Here is a 23,949-nt window from a genome sequence, read left to right as displayed (position 1 = left end):
ACAAGAATGTCTGCATGTTAGTCAAACAACACAACCCTGAAAATGGTTCAGACATCTGGCCCCATCACTCACCCATTTCACTCCCAATTGTAAATAAGGTTACCTATCACACTAAGAGTTAAAATTTTAAAATTCAAATCAAAATGAATTGGTTTTTTCAAAGGAGCTGACCCCTCAGGTCAAACACAAGAAGGGCGGAGCTTGCTTAGAAGTTTCATTAAACCATGATATAAACAAAAGTATTGAAAGAAAAATAATGGTCAGCATACGGGACAGAAAAGAGATGACAGGTGCTCAGCTGATAAACTAACTGGACCCAATACATTATCTTAACAAAAATCTCCCTAATCTTCCCTAAAATGGGAAGGCCAGCATAGCTCAATGACTATAACCATTATGGTTTTCCAAGTAATGTACTTGTTAATTCACAACCAGCAATCAACATCTTGATTGTAATTTGGCTCTCAATGGAAATAAGCCAGTACATGTATGCAGAGCAGCTAAGTTATATAAGCTAAGTGATATTCTAATAGTTCAGAATACCTGAGCTTCCAGAAAAATATTTTTGCCAAGTTCAGAGGCTCTTTCATTTACTTCTGCCTTACTTACAGATGAATAGATGTATCAAATATTTGAAGTTGACCTATCTATAACGATTTTGAAAAATACTAAAATCAGAGTTAATTCATATTTTTTAAAAAAGTACTTCAATCCTTTTACTGGTTACAGTTTCCCTAAATAACAAATTTAAGTTATACTATTATGGTAGTATTCAGAATTTAAAACCTGTATCCTGCAGTCCTTGTCAACTAGAAACAAAGCCTTGAACTCTGTCCAATAGAAACTAAGGTTTAAGAATACAGGTAGAACATAAACTTTATCAATATATTACCTTCTTTCCAGTTTCACTCACCTACAAGTAGCTCACCTTTAAAAATGGGAACCTTCCCATTGCTATGAGATAACAAAATTTTATAAAATACTAAAAAATGATTTAAAAGAAAAAGCAAAATAGACTTCTTTAAAATTATATAATTTGTCACATCACAATTCAGCACATAATAATCTGTTTAAATATAAGCTGATGAAAAGTAAAAGAAATGAATTTGCCTAAGATTTAAAAGAAGTAAAAAAAAATCCCAGTGTCTTCACACAATAAAACTTTTTTTCCATTTTCATTTTCTTATGTATATAACTTTTGCAAAATATCAGCAAATATTCCAAACAATGCATGAACCAGGTATTAATTACCAGGCAAATGTATAACTCAAATGTAATATCATCACATATCAAAAAAGTAGAGATTATGTTTTCCTACTGTATTGATACTATTTCAAAATCAATCTATAAAGTGGATCAAATACATACATGTATGTGTGTGTGGGGTGTACATTTCTGAATTAAAATGAATCATCTTACCAAAGACATTGATTCTGTAGAAAAATCTCTTACAGATTTAACGTAAACCTGAAAAAAAAGAGAGGACTTATTTGTATACAAACGCGTCCAATGTGATTACAGACCTTTAACTGTAGTAAAACTACAATTCACCAGAATGGCATAAAGTTATAGCTTACAAATTAAGAGTGACAGGTACAAAGTTATCTAAGCTAAGCTTCAGTTTAATTCACTAATTTTAATATCACAGGACCACACCTGGCCCATATAATGCCCTGTTCAGACAAAAAAACAAAACAAACAGGTAGATGTTGGCCTGCAGGCAAATGGTTTGACCCAGCTCTACTTCTCCACCTGACAGCCTTGACCAAACAGGTAGTCTCCAAAAGTGTGTGTGTGTGTGTGTGTGTGTGTGTGTGTGTGTTTATGGAGGTGGTGAAGAGAGAGGGAGAGGATGAACAACTTCATAAAGGATGAAATAGGAGGAAATCAGTTTTACCTAAAAAGGTAAACACCTGATCGATTTAAGGTAAAATCAAGCAGACCATCAAAAGACGATGATGGTATAATTGCAAAGAATAAGATAAGGTTTACAGTGTCTGTGAAGCTTTAAGAATTTCATTAACAAATATCTATCTTTAAGAAATCTTTCTCTTCTACCTGGAATCATTCTAAATATAAAGCCAAGAAAAGGATTTCTGTTTTTTAAACTTAAAATATTTAATTACAATAATTCAGTCAGGCTAAATAGTTTATCTGCACATATATAGAAATACTACTTCTATTCCATCACTTCAGCTCCTTAAAACCACAATATGGTTAGAGACTAAAAAGCTGTACACTTACATAAACAGTTGATTTGAAGTCCTCAGATGCTTTCAAAAATAAGCAATGTTTACCATCTCTGCTTGTAGAAGATGCTGACAAAACAACAAATCCGGCCACTGCAATGGTGTCCTATATAGGAAAAAATTAATTTTAAAATCATCAAAATACCATAATTCTGAATGCCATATAGAGTCTTATTTTTATTACTATGTATACATAGGAATCATTTCTATAAAATGAAAAACTGGTTAGCCTAAACGTGTTTAATGCGTTCTGAATATGAGATTGAGACTACCACCTCCTACAAAAGGGCATCAGCAATCTGGCCATAGATAAGCACAGTGCTCCTCTTAATGGACCAGGAAAACACTACCTAAATAACTTGGAAATTTGTATTTACCTAGTAGGGCTTAAAAAAAATCAGTGTTTATCTCAGCAAATATTTGCATGAATAAACACATTGAAGAGAGTGACATGCCAACAGTACTAAGAACAGAAATTAAATGAAACTAAATCTCAGAGAGACGACATTGAGAAAGACATGCCATTAGCGCAAAAACTCCTTATTGTTACGAAACTAACATGAGCATAAAGATCCAGGGTATGAGACATAAATAAGAATTTTCCATTTATATACTAATAAGAACAAAGATATTTTTCTTTCCACTTAAGTTTACAATAATAAGAAGCCAATCTCCATTCATTCCTGCCTCTCTCATTCTTTAGTTAAATCTCCCTTTTCTTATTTTCCAAATACTGGAACATCCACACTCAATGAGTTTTGTCTTGCTGTATTTTATACATATATTTTATTATCTTACTCCTCTAATTTTAACACCAAAACCTTAAGATATACAGAAATTCCTGGGCTTGAGGCAGCTTCCTTCAATAATCTTCATTTCTATCAAATGGAAGTCTTCTGCACTACTGACTCAAGAGTGTGGTGCCCCCAGCATTCTCTGTTTAGATTCATCAGCTAAGCTGTGAGCACCTTGAAAAGAAGGGTCATGTCTACAGGGCTTCGCACAAACTAGGCCCTCCATAAACTATCTGTGAATCAAAGGAAGGACCACAAATTGTCTTTCTAAAATCTCTGGCCCTATCCAGATATTTCAGCTCTGCAAATTTCTTCATTTTACTGTCTTCAGGAGAGAATGCAAACATAATTGTGTCTGTGTTGTTAATGCTAAATGAGCACAATTCTTCACAGTTAAGTGGGAGAAAATTTTCCTTCCCAGTGATGATTTTCTACGTTTGTACACGTTTTAAGCAGTGTTAAAGGGGAAAAAAATAAACAGTAAGATTGCTTCTGGAATAAATTACTTTTATAACTGAAAAATATGGAATTTTTTTCCATTCACCTTAGAACAGTATATTGATTTAAATGAAAACTTAAGATTTTAGTCCAAGATGTAAAGCTGTTTAATCAAACTAACACAGGAAAATAAATAGAAGTAGGGAAGTCATTGGTTTGTCAGTTCTAAATTCTCTTCAAAACACAAAAAATAACCTACTTTATGTTATTTTCTATCTTACATTAAAATGTCTTAAACATAAATATATGGAAAGATATACACTAAATGCAAGTGTTAGGGGTAAAGATGCACATGTTTCTATTTTTCTTTACAAACTAAACACATAAAGAATAACAAATATTTCTTTTATGATGGAGAAAACATTTTAAATAAAGAGAATAAATCATTAAAAGCAGGACATCAGTATTCATAAGAAAAAATTTTCAAAAGTGTTTTCTAACATCAGCAATACAACTCAGTAAAAAGTTACAACTTTTCCTGTAGCATACAGTTGATAAAATGGAAATCACAACCAAAAATATTTAAAAAAAAAAAAGTTCAATTTATTGTATTTATGTTTTATTTTTTAAATTTAATTTAATTTAAATTTTTATTGGACTATAGTTGATTTTCAATGTTGTGTTAGTTTCAGGTATACAGCAAAGTGAATCAGTTATACATATACATATATCCACTCTTTTTTAGATTCTTTTCCCATTTTTGCTATTACAGAGTATTGAGTGGAGTTCACTGTGCTATATAGTAGGTCCTTATTAGTTACCTATTTTATATATAGTAGTATGTATATGTCCATCTGAATCTCTCAATTTATCCCTCCCCAATTTATCATATTTATAAACATGAATTTATATTTAATTTACATATATAAACTGCACTGAAGGCCCTCAGTGATCCAACCCAACTGACTTAGCCTGTTTTATTTCCACATACTTCAATACTATATAAATCAGATTCTCTATATATCCAGTGTTTTTCCACATATATTTTTTGCATATTCTGAGTCCCCACTAATAATAAACAGCATTTTTCTCCTTTGCACATATCTGATCCTACCTATCTTTTAAAATCTGGGCTGCGAGTGCTTCTTCCCTATGAGATAGCTTAGACTGTACCCCAAACAAGGAAGAAGGAAAGACAATTCTTCCTTTCTCTGAACTCTCCTATGTAGCATTTTAATATTTTTCATGTTGTGTGTTATTTATAAACTTTCTTAATATTCTTACTGCCCTTAAAACTCTGTAAGATCCTTGGTACTAAGAATATCTTATCCACCTGAATATCCCCTACAAGTGACTTGTAGAGGCTTCTGTTCATAATCAATGGTCAACAAATACCTGTTGACTAAATTAATCAACACTGGTAGAAACTGAAATATAGATCTAAACAAAAGAGAAAAAAAATAAATGGCTTAGGATTCATGTCCCATGAATTTATTAATCATAATGACCTTCAAATTAATTCAAATACACAGAAGAAAGATAAATATATAATAGGCTGCTTTATTTTGTATAAACACTCAGATTGAATTGAAAATGAGATTTAAAAATGAGATTTAATACAGATTGTTCTAAGTTTCTGAGAACAGCATACTGAAGCCATCCAAACAAGAATGGGACTTACACAGTTCAGTGGTGAGACTACAGTATTCTGATATATCAGAGCAGGTGCCCATCTCAGTCTGCTGAAAACATTATTAGGAAACTAGCCTGAGAAGCATAACCCTGTTACTAAAAATGATACGGTTTTAATTGGTATCTTTGAATCAATGTTATAAAGCTGAAAACACATTTGAAATGAAATCTTTGAAATAATTCAGGATACTCAGATACCAGCAAAGGGGTCATTGCCCTTTTGTCACAGTGCCTTTGAAAGAGTGAGTCCTCATCATTAAACAATTTTCAGTTTAGCCAACAGGAATATTTCTACTGCAAACCAGTCTCAGAGAAAATGAATGACATCAGTACAGGTCTTTTTAACATAAGTGTTCTTTAAAAATGAACAATTAAAAAGAAAGAAAAAAATCAGACAACCTACTTGCATACAAACAAATATAGTTTTTACATGCTAATATCTCCTAATGAGGAGCACAATCAGTGGTGAAATAGGAAGCAAACCAATAGGTAACAGAAATGTAAATCACAAAACTAGTGTTTTGTTAATTTTTAATGGATAATATCTTAAAAATTTTCTAGTCTTTACTGAGTAGGAAAAGGGCAAAGAAAATAGGAAACAACTGATAATCCAAAAAGAAAAATTTATCTGAATTTAACAGGCATTGAGTAAATTTTACTATACTGACCTTGCAAATATTGTTAGGTTATCACATCTTAAAACACTGTTAAAGAGTGAAAGGGTACAGGAAAATACCAAGGACCTGATGTCACTGACAGGGTAGTGACTGACAGAGACTGTTTCTTTAATATAAAAAAATGTATTTCATGGGTGTTAGCATCTATCGAAGCATGTAACACCAAGGACATGATCAGAAGTAATATATGTAATAGCATAAAAACCAAAATATTTGTGGTCTACAAATCATTTTATGATCTGATGCCCACCCAGCTCACCAGCCACATTTTGTGGGACTTGCTCTGGAATTCTGCCTTCCCATAATTCCTTAGCATCCCAGGATCCCCACTTACAGCCTCTGTATATGCTCTTACTGATCTACTCTCCCAGTACCCCTATGTTCATTCTTTCTGCTACTTTTCTCATTCTGCTACTCAATCTTCTTAGTACATATCACATCTAGATAAAATACTTAATTACATAACAGTTGTTTAATTCCACTCTTCTCCAGTGAAAACTATTCCATGAAGGCAAGGTCCATAAACGTCTTATTGAGTTAAGATATCTCTGACATCAAGCATAGAAGACAAAAAACATTCAACAGGTGTTTAGACAACTCAATGAATACCTAAATACATGAATACACACACACACACATTATATAAAATATGCCTTCATTAACTCTTAACATAAACTATACAACTCCAACAAAACTTACTTCATAGAATCTCAGCACTTTAGAATTGCAAAGGACCTTAGAGATCACGTAATCAAACACCTTCATTTTTCAGATAAGAAAATAAGAGCCAGAAAGGATAAATGAGCAGTCTAAGGTCACATACGGCTAATTAGTTGTAGAGTAAGACAAGAACCCCTATCTCCTGACTTCCATGGCAGGTATTATTCTACCTTCTCTTTCAGAACTAAATCTTAGAGGGATGGAAAAAAATGTATTAACAAATGTCTATAATTCTGACAGTTTTATGATAAGATCTTTTTTAAAAATTTTTACAATACTTTGGAAAAGTCTTTCCTATTTTATATCTATATACTAATGTTAAAACTTTCTTTAAATGGAAGTTAAAATTGAAAAAAATGCCTCAGATGAAGGGAGTTTCAATTTGAACATTTGTATTCCCGCAAAATGTACCATTAATCTAGCAAACCAAAGATGTTTTAAGATTGCTGCATTAAAATACAGAGCTAATCTTAAGGAAACAAGTGATAAAGGAGAAAGGTGTAAGAATTGAGTTATAAAATTCATTCTTTTATGCAAAAACTTTTACCTTTGACTTGCAACAATCTTTAACCCTTGATACTACAAACTCTAAAATAAATAGCTTAATTAGACCTCCCAAATGATCTGCATTTGTGATTTTAAACACAGAAAGAATTTAAACTAAATTGTGACCTCAGTCTTCTCACCATCATGTTTTAAAAGGAGAAACCTTGACTTACCATTACCAACATTTTGTTATCTGGCAAATACTAATTAGTTGTATAGTTCTATTCTTTTTAATGAATACCTACTTAAAATATATTTCAATAGCAGAAAACACCTTTCATATCAGGAAAAATACTAATATCCAATATACATGTTTTATATATACATGTACGTTTTGCTAATTCATTATATCATAAACCTTTTATATTGTTTCTTAAATAAGAATGTAATAAATACAAGAATGTTAAGGAAGGATAAAAATATAAATGTATTTCAAATATAAGCAAACAGATCCCTAATATTCAGTACCATGTATTTATTTTTAAAACACTTCTCTAAGATGTCCAAGATAGGTTGTGTAATAAAGCAATTTACAAAACATGGATAGTATGATGTCATTTGGTAGAAAATGTACATATATAAGTTTATACGTATATACACATACATACATAAGTATACAAATATACACACATATATAAAAGCTAGAAGGATACCAAAAATAAGGCAGAGCAGTGGTTTTATCTAATAATGGGAGTAGGTGTTGGGAGTGGGTTCAGAGGGAGTGGGGCAGCTTTTGCTTTTCTAGCTATGCCCTTCCATGCTGTTTGAATGTTTTTTAAAACCATGTCCACACATGAAGAACAAAATCTTCTAGGGCAAATATTTGCAAGACCTAATTCAAGTCCACAATATCTCCTTGAGGCAGGAAAAAATATAATCGTGGAGACAGAGTAGTTTCTCCACTTACTACAAGGTTAGCTTTATAATAATAGTACTAATGACCATCAGGACAGAGGGTTACTAATGGCTCAAATGATAAACGTATATGAAAGCACTTTGCAATCTTAAAGTTCCATACAAATGTAATATGATATTCTCAGTAAAAGATTAGTAACATAATATATGAAAGATTAGTACCATATTTTAATAAAAGATTCCAAAAACCTGATCAAGCATTAGAAGCTAGCTTTAATAAATGTTTGAAAAAGAAACAAATGTTTGTTTTGTTGCCCATTTCTTAAGCAAAATCTAACAGCCTCTTAAGTCTGGCCTTTGCTATCAGACCATGTAAAATAAAGGACAGAAAAAGAAACAAAAAAGTAAGTTCTTTAATCTCCTTAAATCACTAGAAATTAGAATTTACAATTTCTTTATATCATGTAACTTCAAAACATCCAAATGTTCTAGCCAGAAAAGCTCTTTAATTATCAATCCCTCCAAAAACATGCATACGCACACACATACACACACAGAGACACCGCAGGACTAATGAGGAGAAAGGACATAGAAGGTAAACAGAGATCCATGCTCTTATGTAAAACAAAAATATATATATACATAATAAATATAATACACACAAACCTCTCTAATAGCAACTCTACCCAGAACATTTTCCCTTCAAAGATACTTTTGTATTGTTCTTTTAAAAATGCTTCAAAAAATTCTTTAAGATTAAAATACTATATTCATATTAGCACTTGACTTTCATGAACATATAACTTTTCTAAAAACAATACAAGAAGATTTTTATAAGATACCAACTTCTAATATCAAATTATTATTATTTCTGTATAATGTGGGCATAGAGCTAATTACTCTTGGAGTTCAGTATTAATTCAACTATATACTACAATAGAATCATATGAAATTGGGCCCTTAAAAAGCAGTTTGTGATGATTGGATTCACGGATCTCTTTGAGAATGAGATGAGTTATACAGATGGCCTCCTCAGAGGAGGGAAAAATACATAAATTCATTTACATACTCTTTTAGTTGATTGGAGAACCTTTTTTTGCAATCTATACACTGTTGGGGATTCACTGGAGACTCAAGCACCCTACGGTCTCATCTTCATCTATAAACTATAGGCCCTTTCATAAAAATGAAGCAGGTTTTAGTTTTACTGCCAGTTGACTCTTAAAACAGGATGCTAAAACTTCTTCCTGATCATGCATTAAAATCAACTTTTCTCCTCTGAAGAAATCTGAAGCAGATAGTGTAATGTCATATTTATTAAAAAAATACCAGGAGCGAAGAAAAGAAAGGCAACTTTAATAATCTTAGCAAATTGAAAGGAAGTAGGCTATTATTTCCTGGCCCAGGTCCTTGAAAATGCTAAAACTTAAAAGTATACTTCTTTACAGAAAGGAAAGAGTTCATCTGAAATAAGAACATGAAACTACATTTCATGTTTATTTCAAATATTCTATAACCTATGAAAGCTAAATATTATTAATTCAATGTACTATGGCAAAATTTGCCTATACATACCTAATAACCTGAAGAATGAGAAAGCTAATACATTTCTTTGATTTTTTTTTTTTTTTTTAAGGATGGGCAGCCAGAGAAAGTATCTGCTATAACTTAGCATCTACATGCAAATTAGTCATTATACAGATTTTTTCATGTTCCCCCATCTCAACAAAGTATTGTAATAGATAATTGTTTTCTAGTTCAAAAGAAAAATATGTAAGTTATTTTTCTAAATAGGTGAATCTTTTCCTGTTAAACACCTACTTAGTATTCTCACTTTTATTCCTATCTCTCCCTGCCTCTCACTCTCATCATTTCTGAAGAATATCTTCCTTAAAAAATGGCATGATTTGGAGAGTTATTAAACACTGAATTCTTAATAATTCAGAACTGTCATCATAAATATTAATTATTTTAACAAAGCTGAAATAAAGTCATGCCTTTAAGGGCAAGAAGAAGAAGAATAAGGAATAATAACAGTAATAACAGGCCTTTATTGGAGCCCACAAAAGTGCCTCATCAAAATAGCTATACAGAGATACTGGATCCTACCCTACCTAAACGGCCTCAAGCAGGTATGATTTTGTGTGCGTGTGTGTGTGTGTACACATGCTTTATATACTTTACTTCCTAGTCCCCTTTCCTGATAAGACTGTTAGTACATTTTTAGTATACTTGCCTCTAGAACTTCATAGTGCCATACCAACAATATTAACACTATATCTCAATCAAAATTTTTAAAATCGCACCGAAAATTACTCCAGTTATCAGAGAGAAACAGTCTAATGAACTGTCCTAGGAATTTTAGGACATGAATTGCATGCCAACTATTTGATTTCTTCAAATTTTAAAGTAAAACTTTACGATACACCACTGATTCAATAACAACTTTACACTGAGGAAAAAAAATCACTACACTAATTCTTCTTTTCTTTGTTCAAATTATAAATTAAGAAAAAATTAACTGATTTACCACCTCTTTACATAAACTTAGCCAAAAACTCCTAGAAGAGAACACAGTCAAAACATTCTCTTACATAAATCATACCAATGTTTTCTTAGGTCAGTTCTCCAAACTACAAACACACACACACATATACAACTAATCAATTCTATGTCAATTCAACAAATGCTTTAGTTTTCATCTTTATACATTAACAATAGCTTCTGTATTACTGTTAAGCTCTCCTCACTGATTTCCCTTCCTTAAGTTTCCTCCTGGTAGAAGAAAATAAATTGAAAAATAATTTTTGAGATAATTAGGGAAACTGGAATACTGACTTGATATCTCATTATATAAAGGAATTACTGTTAAATTATTTTAGGCATAATGATGAAATTATGTTTATGCATGTATTCAAACAGATTGGAAGACAGACATATACACAGATATGTGTATATATGCATGAGTACATTGATGATATTTCATGATTTATAAAGCTGATATTAACATTTCAGTAGTATAATTGTGCTACAGTATGTACTCATTTGTGTATATACATATACACATATATATATAATTTGGGGAGGTTTTCTCTTTTACATATTGAAATTTTTAGAGTTTAAATCATATAGTTCCTGACATGTGCCTTAATATAATCTGTGGCAATAAAATGAAAAGGTGACACAGATGAAATAAGACCCTAAATGCTGATAACTGCTGAAGTTAGACGGTCAGAATATGCACAGTCATTACACAATTCTCACCATTTACATATAGTTTGAAATTTTTCATAATAAAAAGTTTAAAGATGTTTTATTATCTTTAAATATAGTATTTACATATTATATTTAATAATAAATAAATATTATTTCTTTATAAAATAAAATATTCCACTAAAAATAACAAATAAAATATTCCAGTAAAAAACTAAGTGCCTACTGTTTGATGTTTCTCCCCAAATTCTCCAGGCGGATTCAGTTTATTGAGGCTGCTATACCAGTTCTATCACAGTTACCACCATTAAATGATTTTCCATTAGACTAGAGACAGTGGACTCCATAAGGTCAAGCACTGTGTCTTATTCATTTTGGTTTCTCCAGAGCCTAGCACAGAGTCAAGCAAAATGTCAGCCCTTAATAAATGTTTACTGAACCTAAATGAATGTAAATGAAAAAAGAGACAGAGTACAATCTCACTGACTGTGTCGTTTTGCAGAAACCATTGTTTTTTCCCCATGTCATTTACTTGTAACAACCACAAATAAAAGAGGATTGAAACCATATATCTAACATTCGTGCACCATCATTTTAGAAGTACTAACTCTGAACAATTCATTTGGAGACTTATCAATGACTCAACAATGTTTTATAGCTATATGCTTCAAAATTAGTTAATTGCCAAAACTGGTTTTGCAAATATATAGAGGATCTCCAGTTAACATCAAAGATGTCATATGACTCTTACAGAAAGTGAACTTTAAATCACTTCAATACACATGCAGCAAAAATCTGTAAGATTATACACCAAACACTGGTTAATTTCTGGAGCTGTGTTGTCTAATACAGTATCAACTAACTATATGTAGCTATTTAAATTTAATTAAAATGATACAAAGTTTAAAATTCAGTTCCTCAGTGGTACTAGCCATACTTTAAGTGCACACTGGCCAGATATGACTAGTGGCTACCATACTGACAACACAGATATAGAACATTTCCATCACAGCAAACAGTTCCATTGGAGGATGCTACTGATTTAAGTGTGTTGATCTTGTACTCCGCAACACTGCTAAATTCATGCAGCTTTCTTTACAATTCTTTTAAGATTTTCTATATATTGGATCATGTCATCTAAGAAAAGAGACAGTTTTACTTCTTTTACAATTTAGATGTCTTTTATTTCTTCCTTATTTAATTGCTCTGGCTAGAAGTTCCAGTACAATGTTATTGAATAACAGTGGTGAAAACAAGAATCCTTGCCCTGTTCCTAACCTTAGGAGGAAAGCTTTTGGTTTTTCACTACTGAGCATGATGTTACCTTTAGGTTTTTCATAATTGACCTTTATCATGCTGAGCAGTTCTCTTCTATTCCTAGTTTTCTGAGTGTTTTCATTATGAAAGTGTGTAGAATTTTTCAAATGCCTTTCCTGCATCAATTAAGATGATTGTTTGTGTTTTCCTCTCTTTGCTCTATTAACATCATGTATTACAATGATTTATTTTCTCATGTTGAACCAAACTTCATTTCTGGGATAAATGTGCCTTGGACATGATGTTTACTCCTTTTAACATGCTGTTGGGTTTGGTTTGGTATTATCTTGTTGGGGATTTAGCAGGCATTTATTGTGATAACAATTATAGAAAATATTATAAACATACAGAGTTACAGCTCATATTATTTTTTAATTAGTAGGAATTATTTTTTAATTAAGTGAAGAGAAAATGTACATATCTTTAAGATATTCTATAGAGTACTAAAAATTAAACTTAAGTGAGAGGAAAAATGGTCCCTTTTTGTGTCAATGATAAGTTTTACTAACTTCTTAGGAGTGTTCAATTTTAAAGATGTTGCTTTTTTAAGTATAATTTTTCATATACCTGCAAATATATAACAGGTCACTAAAAAGTGACCTATAGGATAAATATAGCATCACTGATAATTCTAAGTCCATTTCTAAAAAGATAAAGTAATATTAAAATATGTTACCCCTTCATAGAAAACTTTAGCACAGTCCTTTGCTAATTTTCCAAAAAATAATACATTGATGGTGTTGGTCTCTGAATTTGAATTTTCTTGTTCTATAGAGAAACACAGACACACAGAAAAACACTTTAGATACAAAAGTCTTATAGACACAAAAATATTGATGACAACTAAATTCTAAAAACTACAGTTACTTCAAAATATAATTATGAAGAAAAATAAAGTGTTTAGAATTCACTTTTAGTTTACTCGAACACCTTAAGTATCACAAAAATAATGTACAGAATGCTACTAGGATTTAAAACCAAAATTATAACTAGTTTCAACCAGAATATGTTTCACAAATTTTTGTAAATACTACATTAACATCATCTAATGACCACTTTCAATTTATTTTCCCATGGTTATAATCAAAAGAACAGAATAAGATACAGTTATTCAATTTTTGTAGTGTATAACATATCACTCCCCAAAAACTTCATTTTTACTGATCTTCTGGTAATCTATAATTATTAGAACATTAAGTTTTAATCTAGACAAGTGTGTTCTTCTTCCCCAGCCTCCATATATTGAAGAGCAGTGTGTGTGTAAAAACCGAGGTATCTGTGATTTTGACAATGAAAATTACTTGGAAAAGAAGAAACAAACATCGTACAAGGAATCTCTTTTGGATATTCTAGGCTTTGGTGAAGAATCTCCATAATCTTCGTTCTCCAGAGGCCACCTCCTAGAACCACTGAAGCAAAGCCAAGTGCTAAGATTCAACTACTATATCATCTCAGGGCGGTCTCATTAATATCAGTTTTCAAACTCCAAGAAACTGCCATATCAGACTTTCATGCATCTATGAGGTACACGAAAGATCTTTCCAAAATTTGCAGTGTAACTTAAAACTCTTGAATCTGCTACTTTATCACCAGCAACAAAGCAACTACCACATATCTACCTATTGCCTCCTTTCACTTACCTCTTTCATCCAACTCCTCAAAATAAGTATATACACAAATTGAAACCCTAATGTCCCTCAAAAACAAAAATACAATGGCTTCTAAGCAAAATATAACTTACTTCTTTACTATCTTAAATGAGCTATCGGATGTGTATTTCTAGCTATGACAGAGTAACAGGGACTAGATTTGTTCTCTGACCTTAAAGCAACTAGAAAACTAAGGAAAAACATATAAAACAAGAGTTTTCAGATACTGGACAACAGGAAGTGCAGGAAAGTGATCTCTTTGAGAAGGAAAACAAAGCAATAGCCCCAGCTTACTTCCTGCAGAGTTTTCAGACAACAGAAAACAGAGGTAAAATCCAAATTCACTGAATTCAGAAGAGTTCATATTTGAGGACAGCAAGGTGGCTAGAATTTGCACAACACGGTGCTGAAAGGAAGACAGCTGCATAGAAAAAGAGTGCTCTGGAGGTGGGTGCCTTTGGGTCTTTGGCTGAGTACTGATCTCCAAAAGCAAGTGAGGAAAGTATCCCAGAAAGGGGTGAGAACCACTTGAAAGAAACAGGCAGAACAATTCTGACTCAGGGGTGAGAAATGCTCTGATTCCAGCCAGTCAGAGTGGAATCCTCATACACAAAGCACACAGTAAACTTGTCAGAAGGGCATTTCTTAGTGATAAGGGCAAATTAGCCCCCAAATAAAGGCTGCACTAAACCCATCCTAACAAAACTAATCAAACTGATTCCAAGAGAATTTATAGTATTCCAAAACAAAGACAAATAATACTTGAAGGACTACAAATAAATCCAATATTTGATAATATAAAATTCTAAATGTCCAATACCCAGTTTAAAAACTACCAACCATGTAGAAAGGGAAAATACATAAGGGCGGGGGGTGGGGGGACAGGGAATCAATAGAAATGAACTCAGAAATAACAGCGATAATAGGAGTGTCAAGAAAGATTCTGGAACAGTTATTAAAAGCACATATTCAAGAAAGTAGAAGAAGATAGATGAGAACTGGCAGATATGAAAAAACTCAAGATGAACTGCCAGAGTTGAAAAATATAATACTAGAAGCTAACAGTACACCACTGATTGGAGTTAACAGCATATTAACAGAGAAGAAATGTTACTGAAAACTGAAAAACAGAGAAAAATCAATGAAAAGAAAAGCTGATTTTAAAGATCAATAAATCTCTAGCCAGAATGATGAGAGGAAAAAAGTAAGAGAGAGAGAGAAGTCATATCAAATTAATGAAATGGGACATCACTACAGATCCTACCAACATTAAAAGCATATAAAAAGTATATTATGAATGACTTTATGCCAATATACTTGACAACCAAGATGACCTGGATAAATTCCCTTAGAGTCACAAATTACCAATGCTTACTCAAGAAAAAAGGGATAATCTCAATAGCCCTATGTCAGTTAAAGACACTGAACCTAGAATTAAAATCCTTCCCAAAAAGAAATCTCCAGGCACAGTTCGTTTCACTAGCGAATTCTACAAACATTTAAGGAAGAAATAATAACAATTCCAGGTAAACTCTTCCAAAAAATAGGAAAGAAGGAACCATAAACAACTCTTCGCTGAGGAAAGCATTATCCTGCTATCAAAACCAATCAAAATCACTACAGGAAAAGACAGATTCCCATCATATTTTTCATAAATTTAAATGCAAAAATCCTTAACAAAATATTAGCACGTCAAACCTAGAAATATATGAAAGGATAATACATCAGGCATACCACCTTATCCTGCTCTATTTTTCTACAAACCACATTTCTATCAATTAATACTTTATATAATTATTTGTTGAATTTACTTATTCCCCTACAATGTAAACTCCATGCATGCAAGAACTTTGTTTTGGTCACTGCTATATTCCCTATACCTAGAACAGTGTTTGATATCTGGTTTTCAATAGTTGTAGAAAGTTTGTTTCCCATTCACTGCTATAGACCATTCTCTATTCATTCAACTCATTTCAGACTTCGGATGAGATTTACTTTCGTCCCCAAGTATTCTAAGCTCTTACCACCATTATATAAGGGTTACTAGGGAGAAGAATTATCTCATGTAACTACACCTAGGTAAGAACTAACATGCCGAAGGAGCATTTTCTTAAAATTTCCTAAGCTGTTTGGGACACAGTGAAACTAGAAGTAAGGGGATGAGTTAGCTGTTGTAATAGTCTAGACAGGACGTTAAAGGAATCTGAAGTAAAAAGAAGCAATGGGGGAATAGGAGAGAGGATAGATTTTGGAGAAGAAATTTAGAGAGGAAAAGAATAACTTTTCATTCCATAGATTTTTATACTAGAAATGATTTTTGTGCTTATGTGTGTAGGTATACATATATAAAGTTACCCATTTCTAGATTACAAGCAAAAAGTTAAGCAGAAATGGTCTTCTTACATACCCTGTAGTCCAATCTTCAAAACAGCTCTTCTGTTTCCACCATAAGTTAAAGAAGAGATAGGTGAGAGTTTTCCCTGAAATGAGAGAAAAACAGTTACACAGAAAAGCCAAAAGAAATTATAACACCAAGATATAAGTAAAAATTATAATACATTTTTAAAGCTGCTTTATTCATTACAAACACTGGAAAGAATCCAAGTACTGCTACACAGGGGAATGGATAAACAGACTGATGGATTCTAGCAACCAATAAAAAGGAATATTGTTGATACAACCACCTGAAGAATCTCAAATGTACTGAGTGAAAGAAGCCAGAATCAAAAGGCTACATAATGATATGTTTTAACATACAGTGTTGTGCATCAACTATACTTCAATTAAAAAAAGAGGCTACAAACTGTATGATTCAATGCACATGGCAAAAAATACTGCATCCTCTCAGAAAACTGGTTAAAAGTGGTAACCAGGGATTGAAATTTGGGTAGCAGCTGATTATAAAATCTGGGGCGGGGGAGGGGGGTGATGGTGATCGTCTGTTCTATAGCTTGATTATGGTTGTACTTATACGTTTTTATACATCTGTCAAAACTCACAGAACTGTATACTAAAAACAATGAACTTCGCAGTAAAATCTATTTAATAAAATTCAAGAAACATAAATATGTTTCTTGAGATATCTGCAGACAAGCGCAGGTTAGAAAAAGGAATGTAAGAATCCAAACTGACATTTCACTTATATCTAAAAGGGTTTATTTTAGTAATACTAACAGAAATGCTAGCATTTAAAAAATATTTCATTTAAATGCTTCTATATCAAACACAAAATAAGAAGGATAAATACACTCAGTAATAATTAGTATTAATGATTTGTCAGAAAAAGGACTCTAATCACAGCACTTTATTAATAAATACAAGTATGCAAGAAACAACCTCCTAATCAACCAAATGCAAAATGAGTTTGCAAATACTAGCAAGCATCTGATTAGGAATGTAATTGCAATGAAGTAGCGAAGACCAACCATAATATGTAAAACTTTATTTCATATTCAAGAAAATATCAGGAAAATGAAAAATAAAGGAATAAAAGATAAACAAATGTCTAGGTGGAAAATATTGATTAGAAGGGCAAAACTGAAATGTGATATTATTTCTCCTTCTTTTACTATCAGACCCATTTTATCAGTGAGCCCCTTACCTCCTTCCCATCATTTTTAATTTTGTTGCAAACTTAAATATACAATAACTAAAACTAAAAATTCACTAAATATGCATAAAATATTGGATATATCAAAAAAAAAGTTCAATAAACTTAAAGACAGATCAATTCCACAATCTGAAAATCCCTCTCAGCCAAAAAAAACCAAAACGAAATAGTACTGAAGAAAAAGAAACAGTACCTCAGAGACCAGAAGGACAATATCAAACAGCCCAACATACAAACATACATGTAACTGACATCCAGAAAGAGAAATGAGTAATAATATGCTAGAAAAAAAAACCCAAGAAACGTTAGCCAGTAATTTCCCTAATTTGATGAAAAACATTGACTTGTGGATCCAACAAGCTCGGTTACGCAAAAGCGAGAGAAATTCAAAGAAACCACACCTACGCACTTGACAATCCAACTGCTGAAAACAAAAGACAACTCTTCTGAGTTATGAAAATTCTTACCTGGATATATTTCTTGCTATAATCACAACCTGGCTGTAGGGATCTGAAATCTACTTTGTGTAATTTACTTAGCAGATCAACTTCAGGCACTCCATTGACTTCTTTTATTAATTCAAGTGGCATATCAGATGTTTCACAGTGCCGTGGAAAGCAAATTCAATTAAGGAAGTTGATAGCTTACTGCTGAAAACACAAAGCCCAGTGTTTTATCCAAAATGTAGTCAATAATTTGTTTTAAGCTTCTTTGACTTACTTTCGCTTTTCCTTTCCTTTAGGTTAGTCATCACTGTTGGAGGAGAGGGAGGAAGGGTGGATTATTCTATAATTTTATTACAAGGATCAATAAACAAATCCTCCTAAGGCACTGAAACTTACCCCTTTTTTATTTAGTTTTGTATTTAAAGAACTACTACTAAAAGCCAGTTTTAGGGTTTGTGAAAACTGCACTAACAACTGCCTTTACCACTGTGCTTTAAAATGTACAAGCTATTAGGGAAGGGAAGGGAGGCTGAAAAGTTCTGGGTTTGTTTTTTAATCCCTTTGGCAGTTGTAATATTGTGTAGGCAAATTGTGCACCAAAAGCTTATTACTCCAAAATATGTTTCCTCCTCCCTCTAACCCCTCTGCAATCGAAGGAAACGACTGCTGAACTAATGTTAACTTGTGCACTACAGATTCAATCTTTTTTCTCAAATTTCTTGCCTGGGACACGCACTAGCGTCGATATTTAACTTTAGTGTGTGCGCACCAAGCTCTCCAAGCCAGCTGACCGTCTTGAGGGCGGGCACCTGGACTAACGCAAGTCAACTGCTCACAAAACGCCAAGCAAGATGCTCAACACAGCAAGCTTACGAGAAAGACAAGTATGAAGGGTGTCTCTGCAATAACTCCTCGAAATTTGGATCTAAATTAAATCAGCCTCTTCATAATATTGGTTCAGGTCCCGACTCACCTTGTACCCACGAAACGAGCTCCAAACCTACTTGGAAATTGATTGACCCGCGCTCTACAGAGAAACTAGGAAGCGTTTAGACGGGCGCGCCCGTGACGTCACACGCACGCTAGCCACCCAGTCGCACGCATGCGTACACTGTCGGTAGGCGTAGTCTGCAGCCAGTTCCCGGGCTTTTGGAGGACGAATTGCGAGATGGTTTCTAGGCCTCAAGTGCTCTGAAAGTTTCGCTACCTAGAGGGTTCGGTGCCTCGGGGAGCGTGGGGCGGCTGTACTGCCCCCCGTCCCCCGAATTCCCGCCGCTCCCCTTAGTCCCGCCCCCGCCAATTTCGGACGAGCCATGGCGGGGGTAGGGTGGGGGGGGGGTGAGAGGGGGTGAAGCCGGGGAGGCGGGGGCCCTGCGCTGCGCGTTTCCTAAATCCTGTAACCAATGAAAAGACTTTCCAAAACAGGGCGGCTTTTGAGATTCCGTTTGATAGACTGGAAGCTCCTGTGGGCAGCGCCCTTATTTCATCTTCCATTTCTCTCCCCCTAAATGCAAGCGCTCGAATACAGTTTTTACAGTGAAATAATTCCACCAATGAGTAATGCTACTTTCAGACAGACTTGAGTAACCACTTCATTGGTTTATAGGCCTATGATATTTTGTGCTATAATGAGATGTTGTTAAATGTGAATCCTCTGCTAATTTCTGATTTATGCCTCCAATCATTTGATTTAGGTGAAACCACCACAGTGCAAAACTATAATAAAATAAAGAATTACAGAATTATTTCCAAGCCTATTTGGACGAAAATATCAGCTGTACATATATATTTGCAGGTAACTATATTTAAAGAAAGTATTTTTTTTCAACAGAAAGCACTTGGTGTTAGTCCATCTTCCCTTTCTCTCCCACTCCTATATTCATATACCACCAGTTGTGATAACAGTTTGAGCTCAGCAGGTGGCCATTTGAGGAAAACTTTACCAAGTAAGGCTTAGGTCCTCTCCTTGTTCCTACCCTGGTCTCTCCCAGCTCTCAAAAAACTGTTCTTCTTGCCTAAATGAAGCCACCCACCTTGGCTCTGGATCCTGGCCACGTTTGTTCATTTCACCTCTGCCATCCTCTCTCAGCCTATTTTCAACTTTTCCTTCCAATTCTTGTGTTGATCTGAAATAACTATTGGATAATTCTTTAGCAAAGATGGGTTTATTTGGAATCAGTAAAACATGGTAACTCAGGATCTGCAGCCATGGGGAGACATGCAAGACCTGAACTGGCAAGGGAAGAAGAAAGCTGATATAGAGGGGAAAAGGGAGTTGGGAAGGTTTTAGTAAACAAAGAGTCTATGGTTTTTCATTGGCTGAGTCTTTGCCAGGAAAAAAGAGAAGTCTTTCTTCTTCCTGTTGAGGTCAGCAGGGTGTGAGCCCCCCTTCTGCTCTCCCAACTGTATTTAATTCAACTTTCTGTTTATTAATTTTTTACATTTGCCATTGGCATTTAAACACATTCTTCCACAGCCTAAGCTTACTAAGGGCAAAGAGAATTGCTTACTATTACATGCATAAAACTTGAGCAGCGTCTGCCATATTGTAGGTACTAAATATTTGTTGAATGAACAAATGTTCAGGAAAAAATTTTCTCTTTCCTCACCTCTGGCTTCCATCATTCCATTTCACCCCCAATTCTATCCTATTACACTGAAATTGCCTTTCCAGGATAACTGAAGACCTCTTTGTTGCTAAGCCAAAAGGACACTTTTTAGTCTTTCTTACTCAACTTGTTGTGAAGCACGGGCTCTAGACGCATGGGCTTCAGTAGTTGCAGAGTTCAGGCTCAGTAGTTGTGGCTCGTGGGCTCTATAGTATAGGCTCAGTAGCTGTGGTGCACGGGTTTAGTTGCCCCACAGTATGTGGGATCTTCCCAGACCAGGGATCGAACCCATGTCCCCTGCACTGGCAGGTGGATTCTTAACCACTGTGCCACCAGGGAAGTCCCGTTACTCAACTCTTTAAAAAATATTTTCATTTTGCTACTGTAAATGAGCAGGATCTTATGGGGCCTTCCTGGGATAGACCACCACCCCACCCCCCACGTCCTCCACCAGGCTCTTGTCTGTAGAAAAACTTTAGCCAAACAATAAATTTAATCAGAGAATGAGAAAATGCAGAAACAAAGGAAAATGTTCAAACAGGACAAAATAATGTTAGTTTAGTCATTAACAAAGTTAAGGACCTTTAGTTCCTCCTTAAGGGCTATAGAAAACAGCCATATCCTTTGAGCTGTTTTGCAGATACCGAAACCCCCACCAGGTGGAAGATGTTAAGTGTATGCTGCCTACAACCACGTAGAAATCCCCAGACCAGTTGGGACCAGAAGCTTGATGATGTTGACTCCCAGTTACCTCACCACCAACCAATCAGAAGAATGTCCATGAACTGATCATGTACCCCAAAATGCTCTCCTCAGCATGTAGCCCTTTTCCTCTTTTTCCTATATAATCTCCAAGCAAAATTTAGGGAGTTGGGAGTTGGTTCTTTGAGCCATGAGTCCACCCTCTCCCCAGGATTGCTGGGTTCTTCAATAATGCTAACTTTCCTTTTACCCAATATCTGTCTCTCAGTATTGGATTCTTGAGCGATAAGCAGCCAAATTTGAGTTTGGTAACACTACCATGTGTTCTCAGATTTTCTCTTATCCTCCATCAACTAAACCTTTTAAAGTTTTTTTTTTTCTTTCCTATTTAGTCTATAAATGTCCATATCCTACTGTCATGCAGATATCTAACAGAAGTGTGTATAACTGCTGTTATTTTTATTGTGACTATTCTCAATTACCCTAGGACCCAGGTGCTCTCTATGCATCCAAGTAACTTCCAATCTTATTTTTTCTTCACAACCTCCCAGTTAGTGGCAGAGCTGGGGATGCATGTGGCTCCAGATCCTATATTTCTTTCCCTCACATTAGCAATTAATTTGTTCTACCAATGAATAAAAAGGAACATGAAATACAATATAATTTAAGATAATAAGAGGAGAAAAAAAGTTGAATCAACTAGATAAAGTTACTGAACTCCTATAATGCCAAAACAATGCATTACTGTTCTTCTACATCTATTGAAGTAGCATAAAAATCTACTCCATGACTAACAATTAATGCAATAGCTATTACAAGTTATAATTTTTAAAGGTGCAAAGAAGAAAGTTTTGGTATAAAATCTACAATGTAAAAATGTTCAATTTTTAAGAAAAGTTAAAATGAGATTCTCACTAAAAACTAATGAGCACTAACTAAAAGTAGAATTTCTTAAATTAAGAAAAGCATAAGTATAAGGATTCAGTGCTGTTATTCTAAGTAATTGGCCAACATGAAAGAAATTAATCTACAAATTTCTGATGCTTCTTATCTCTCATTAGCATTTTTAAACCGCTCTTTACTGTTTACTTTTTAATGTTGAAATTTTGAGTTGAATTTTCTAGACACCCAACACTTCAAGTTTATTTCCTTTCCTTTAATTATGGGCCCATTAACCCATTCCTGTTGCAATCAACTATCTTCCTGTAAGCATTTGTTACCATGTTGCATCCCAATAGCTTGACAACATCATGTTCTACTTATTCCTGAGAATTCCTAACAGTAATACCTAGGCTACATTGTTTAGAGTTCACTTCCTTAAAATTTAATAGCATTTTTGTCCAATCCTATTGAACATCTCAATAAATGTATAAAATCCTATTTCTAAAGCATCAGATTTTTATATAGTTGAAACAAGATATTTCAAACATAATTTATAGCAAATTTATATTTCAAGTATAAATTTGAATAAGGTATGTAATCGCAGTGCATATTAGGAAAACAATAAATCTTTTTTTAAACATAATATTGCGTATCACAAATTGAGAAAAAAATCAGTGTCTGTTGAAGAGATTGCCCCATAACTTTCGTATTTTAGCAGTATTTTTTTTAATTTACATATGACTTCCAGTTTTCTTCAAATCAAATTCAATGAAAAGCCCTTCCGAGAGGAATACTAAGGGACAAACCACACATTAAGGAAAAAGGTGAATGGCTGGAAACAGAAAATAACAGCCTAAAAGCCTGTTTAACATTACAGGGATACAAATGCATGAAGCAAGACTGAACTAAGCAAGCAGGGCCATGATTTTATCATGAAGAAGAGTGGGGCATTCTCTGACCATGCCACGAGGCACCTAAGTAACTCATAGTGTCTAAGAGGCACAGCGTTAATTGAGACAGGCTATCTCAACAGAGATAACCTTTAGTTAAGTTACACCAAAGATATACACTGAGATTAAAAAAAACAAAAACAAAAACCTGCATTCACAACATCAACATGAGTTAGTTTAGAATAAGATTCTCTGATAAAACTGTTTATAGAAAAACCAAAACAAACAAACCAAAAAACCCCCCAAACCCCCAGATGTCAATGTGTGAGCAGAATCACATTACATAAGAAAATGGTTCTTCAGGTTTCTCTATAGAGGTGGGGAAGAGAGAGAAATTGAGAAGGAACCAGGAAAAATCCAGAGGGTTTGCATGATTCCCTGAAGAGATGTCATTTTTTGATGCCTGTGCTGTCTTTTCATCCACCCATTCAAAAAAAAAATCTTTAATAAGGTAAATTTATTGAGATTACAGTAAGGAAGTAAGGAACTTAGTCTATGTTCAGATTGATACAAGTATAATTGAGAGGTAAAAGAAGAAGAGAGGTAAAAAAAATAAATAGGAGGGAAAGACCTGCTGGAAATTAACAGAAATGAAGGATA

At 33.7% G+C, this 23,949-nt stretch overlaps 1 protein-coding gene across 4 annotated transcripts in view; it reads right to left on the bottom strand.

Moving 5' to 3' along the window:
- Positions 1–19,299, bottom strand: part of POT1 (protection of telomeres 1) — an 85,385-nt gene extending 66,086 nt beyond the window's left edge. Inside the window, exons 1-6 of one of the 4 annotated variants that reach the window (XM_057732390.1) lie at positions 19,180–19,299; positions 18,228–18,513; positions 16,558–16,630; positions 13,178–13,269; positions 2,245–2,355; positions 1,420–1,467 (exon numbers count right to left, since the gene is read on the bottom strand). In XM_057732390.1, coding sequence (XP_057588373.1) covers positions 1,420–1,467; positions 2,245–2,355; positions 13,178–13,269; positions 16,558–16,630; positions 18,228–18,350 — 447 coding nt within the window. In that variant the 5' untranslated portion in view covers positions 18,351–18,513; positions 19,180–19,299. Of the gene's footprint in view, positions 1–1,419; positions 1,468–2,244; positions 2,356–13,177; positions 13,270–16,557; positions 16,631–18,227; positions 18,514–19,179 lie in introns of those variants that run through there. The other 3 variants (XM_057732391.1, XM_057732393.1, XM_057732392.1) reach the window with 3 other exon arrangements.
- Between the last annotated feature and the right edge of the window lie 4,650 nt (positions 19,300–23,949).

The sequence above is a fragment of the Hippopotamus amphibius genome, chromosome 4 (assembly GCF_030028045.1).
Source record: "Hippopotamus amphibius kiboko isolate mHipAmp2 chromosome 4, mHipAmp2.hap2, whole genome shotgun sequence".
Classification (NCBI taxonomy): Eukaryota; Metazoa; Chordata; class Mammalia; order Artiodactyla; family Hippopotamidae; genus Hippopotamus; species Hippopotamus amphibius.
This window is presented reverse-complemented; position numbering and strand designations above follow the sequence as displayed.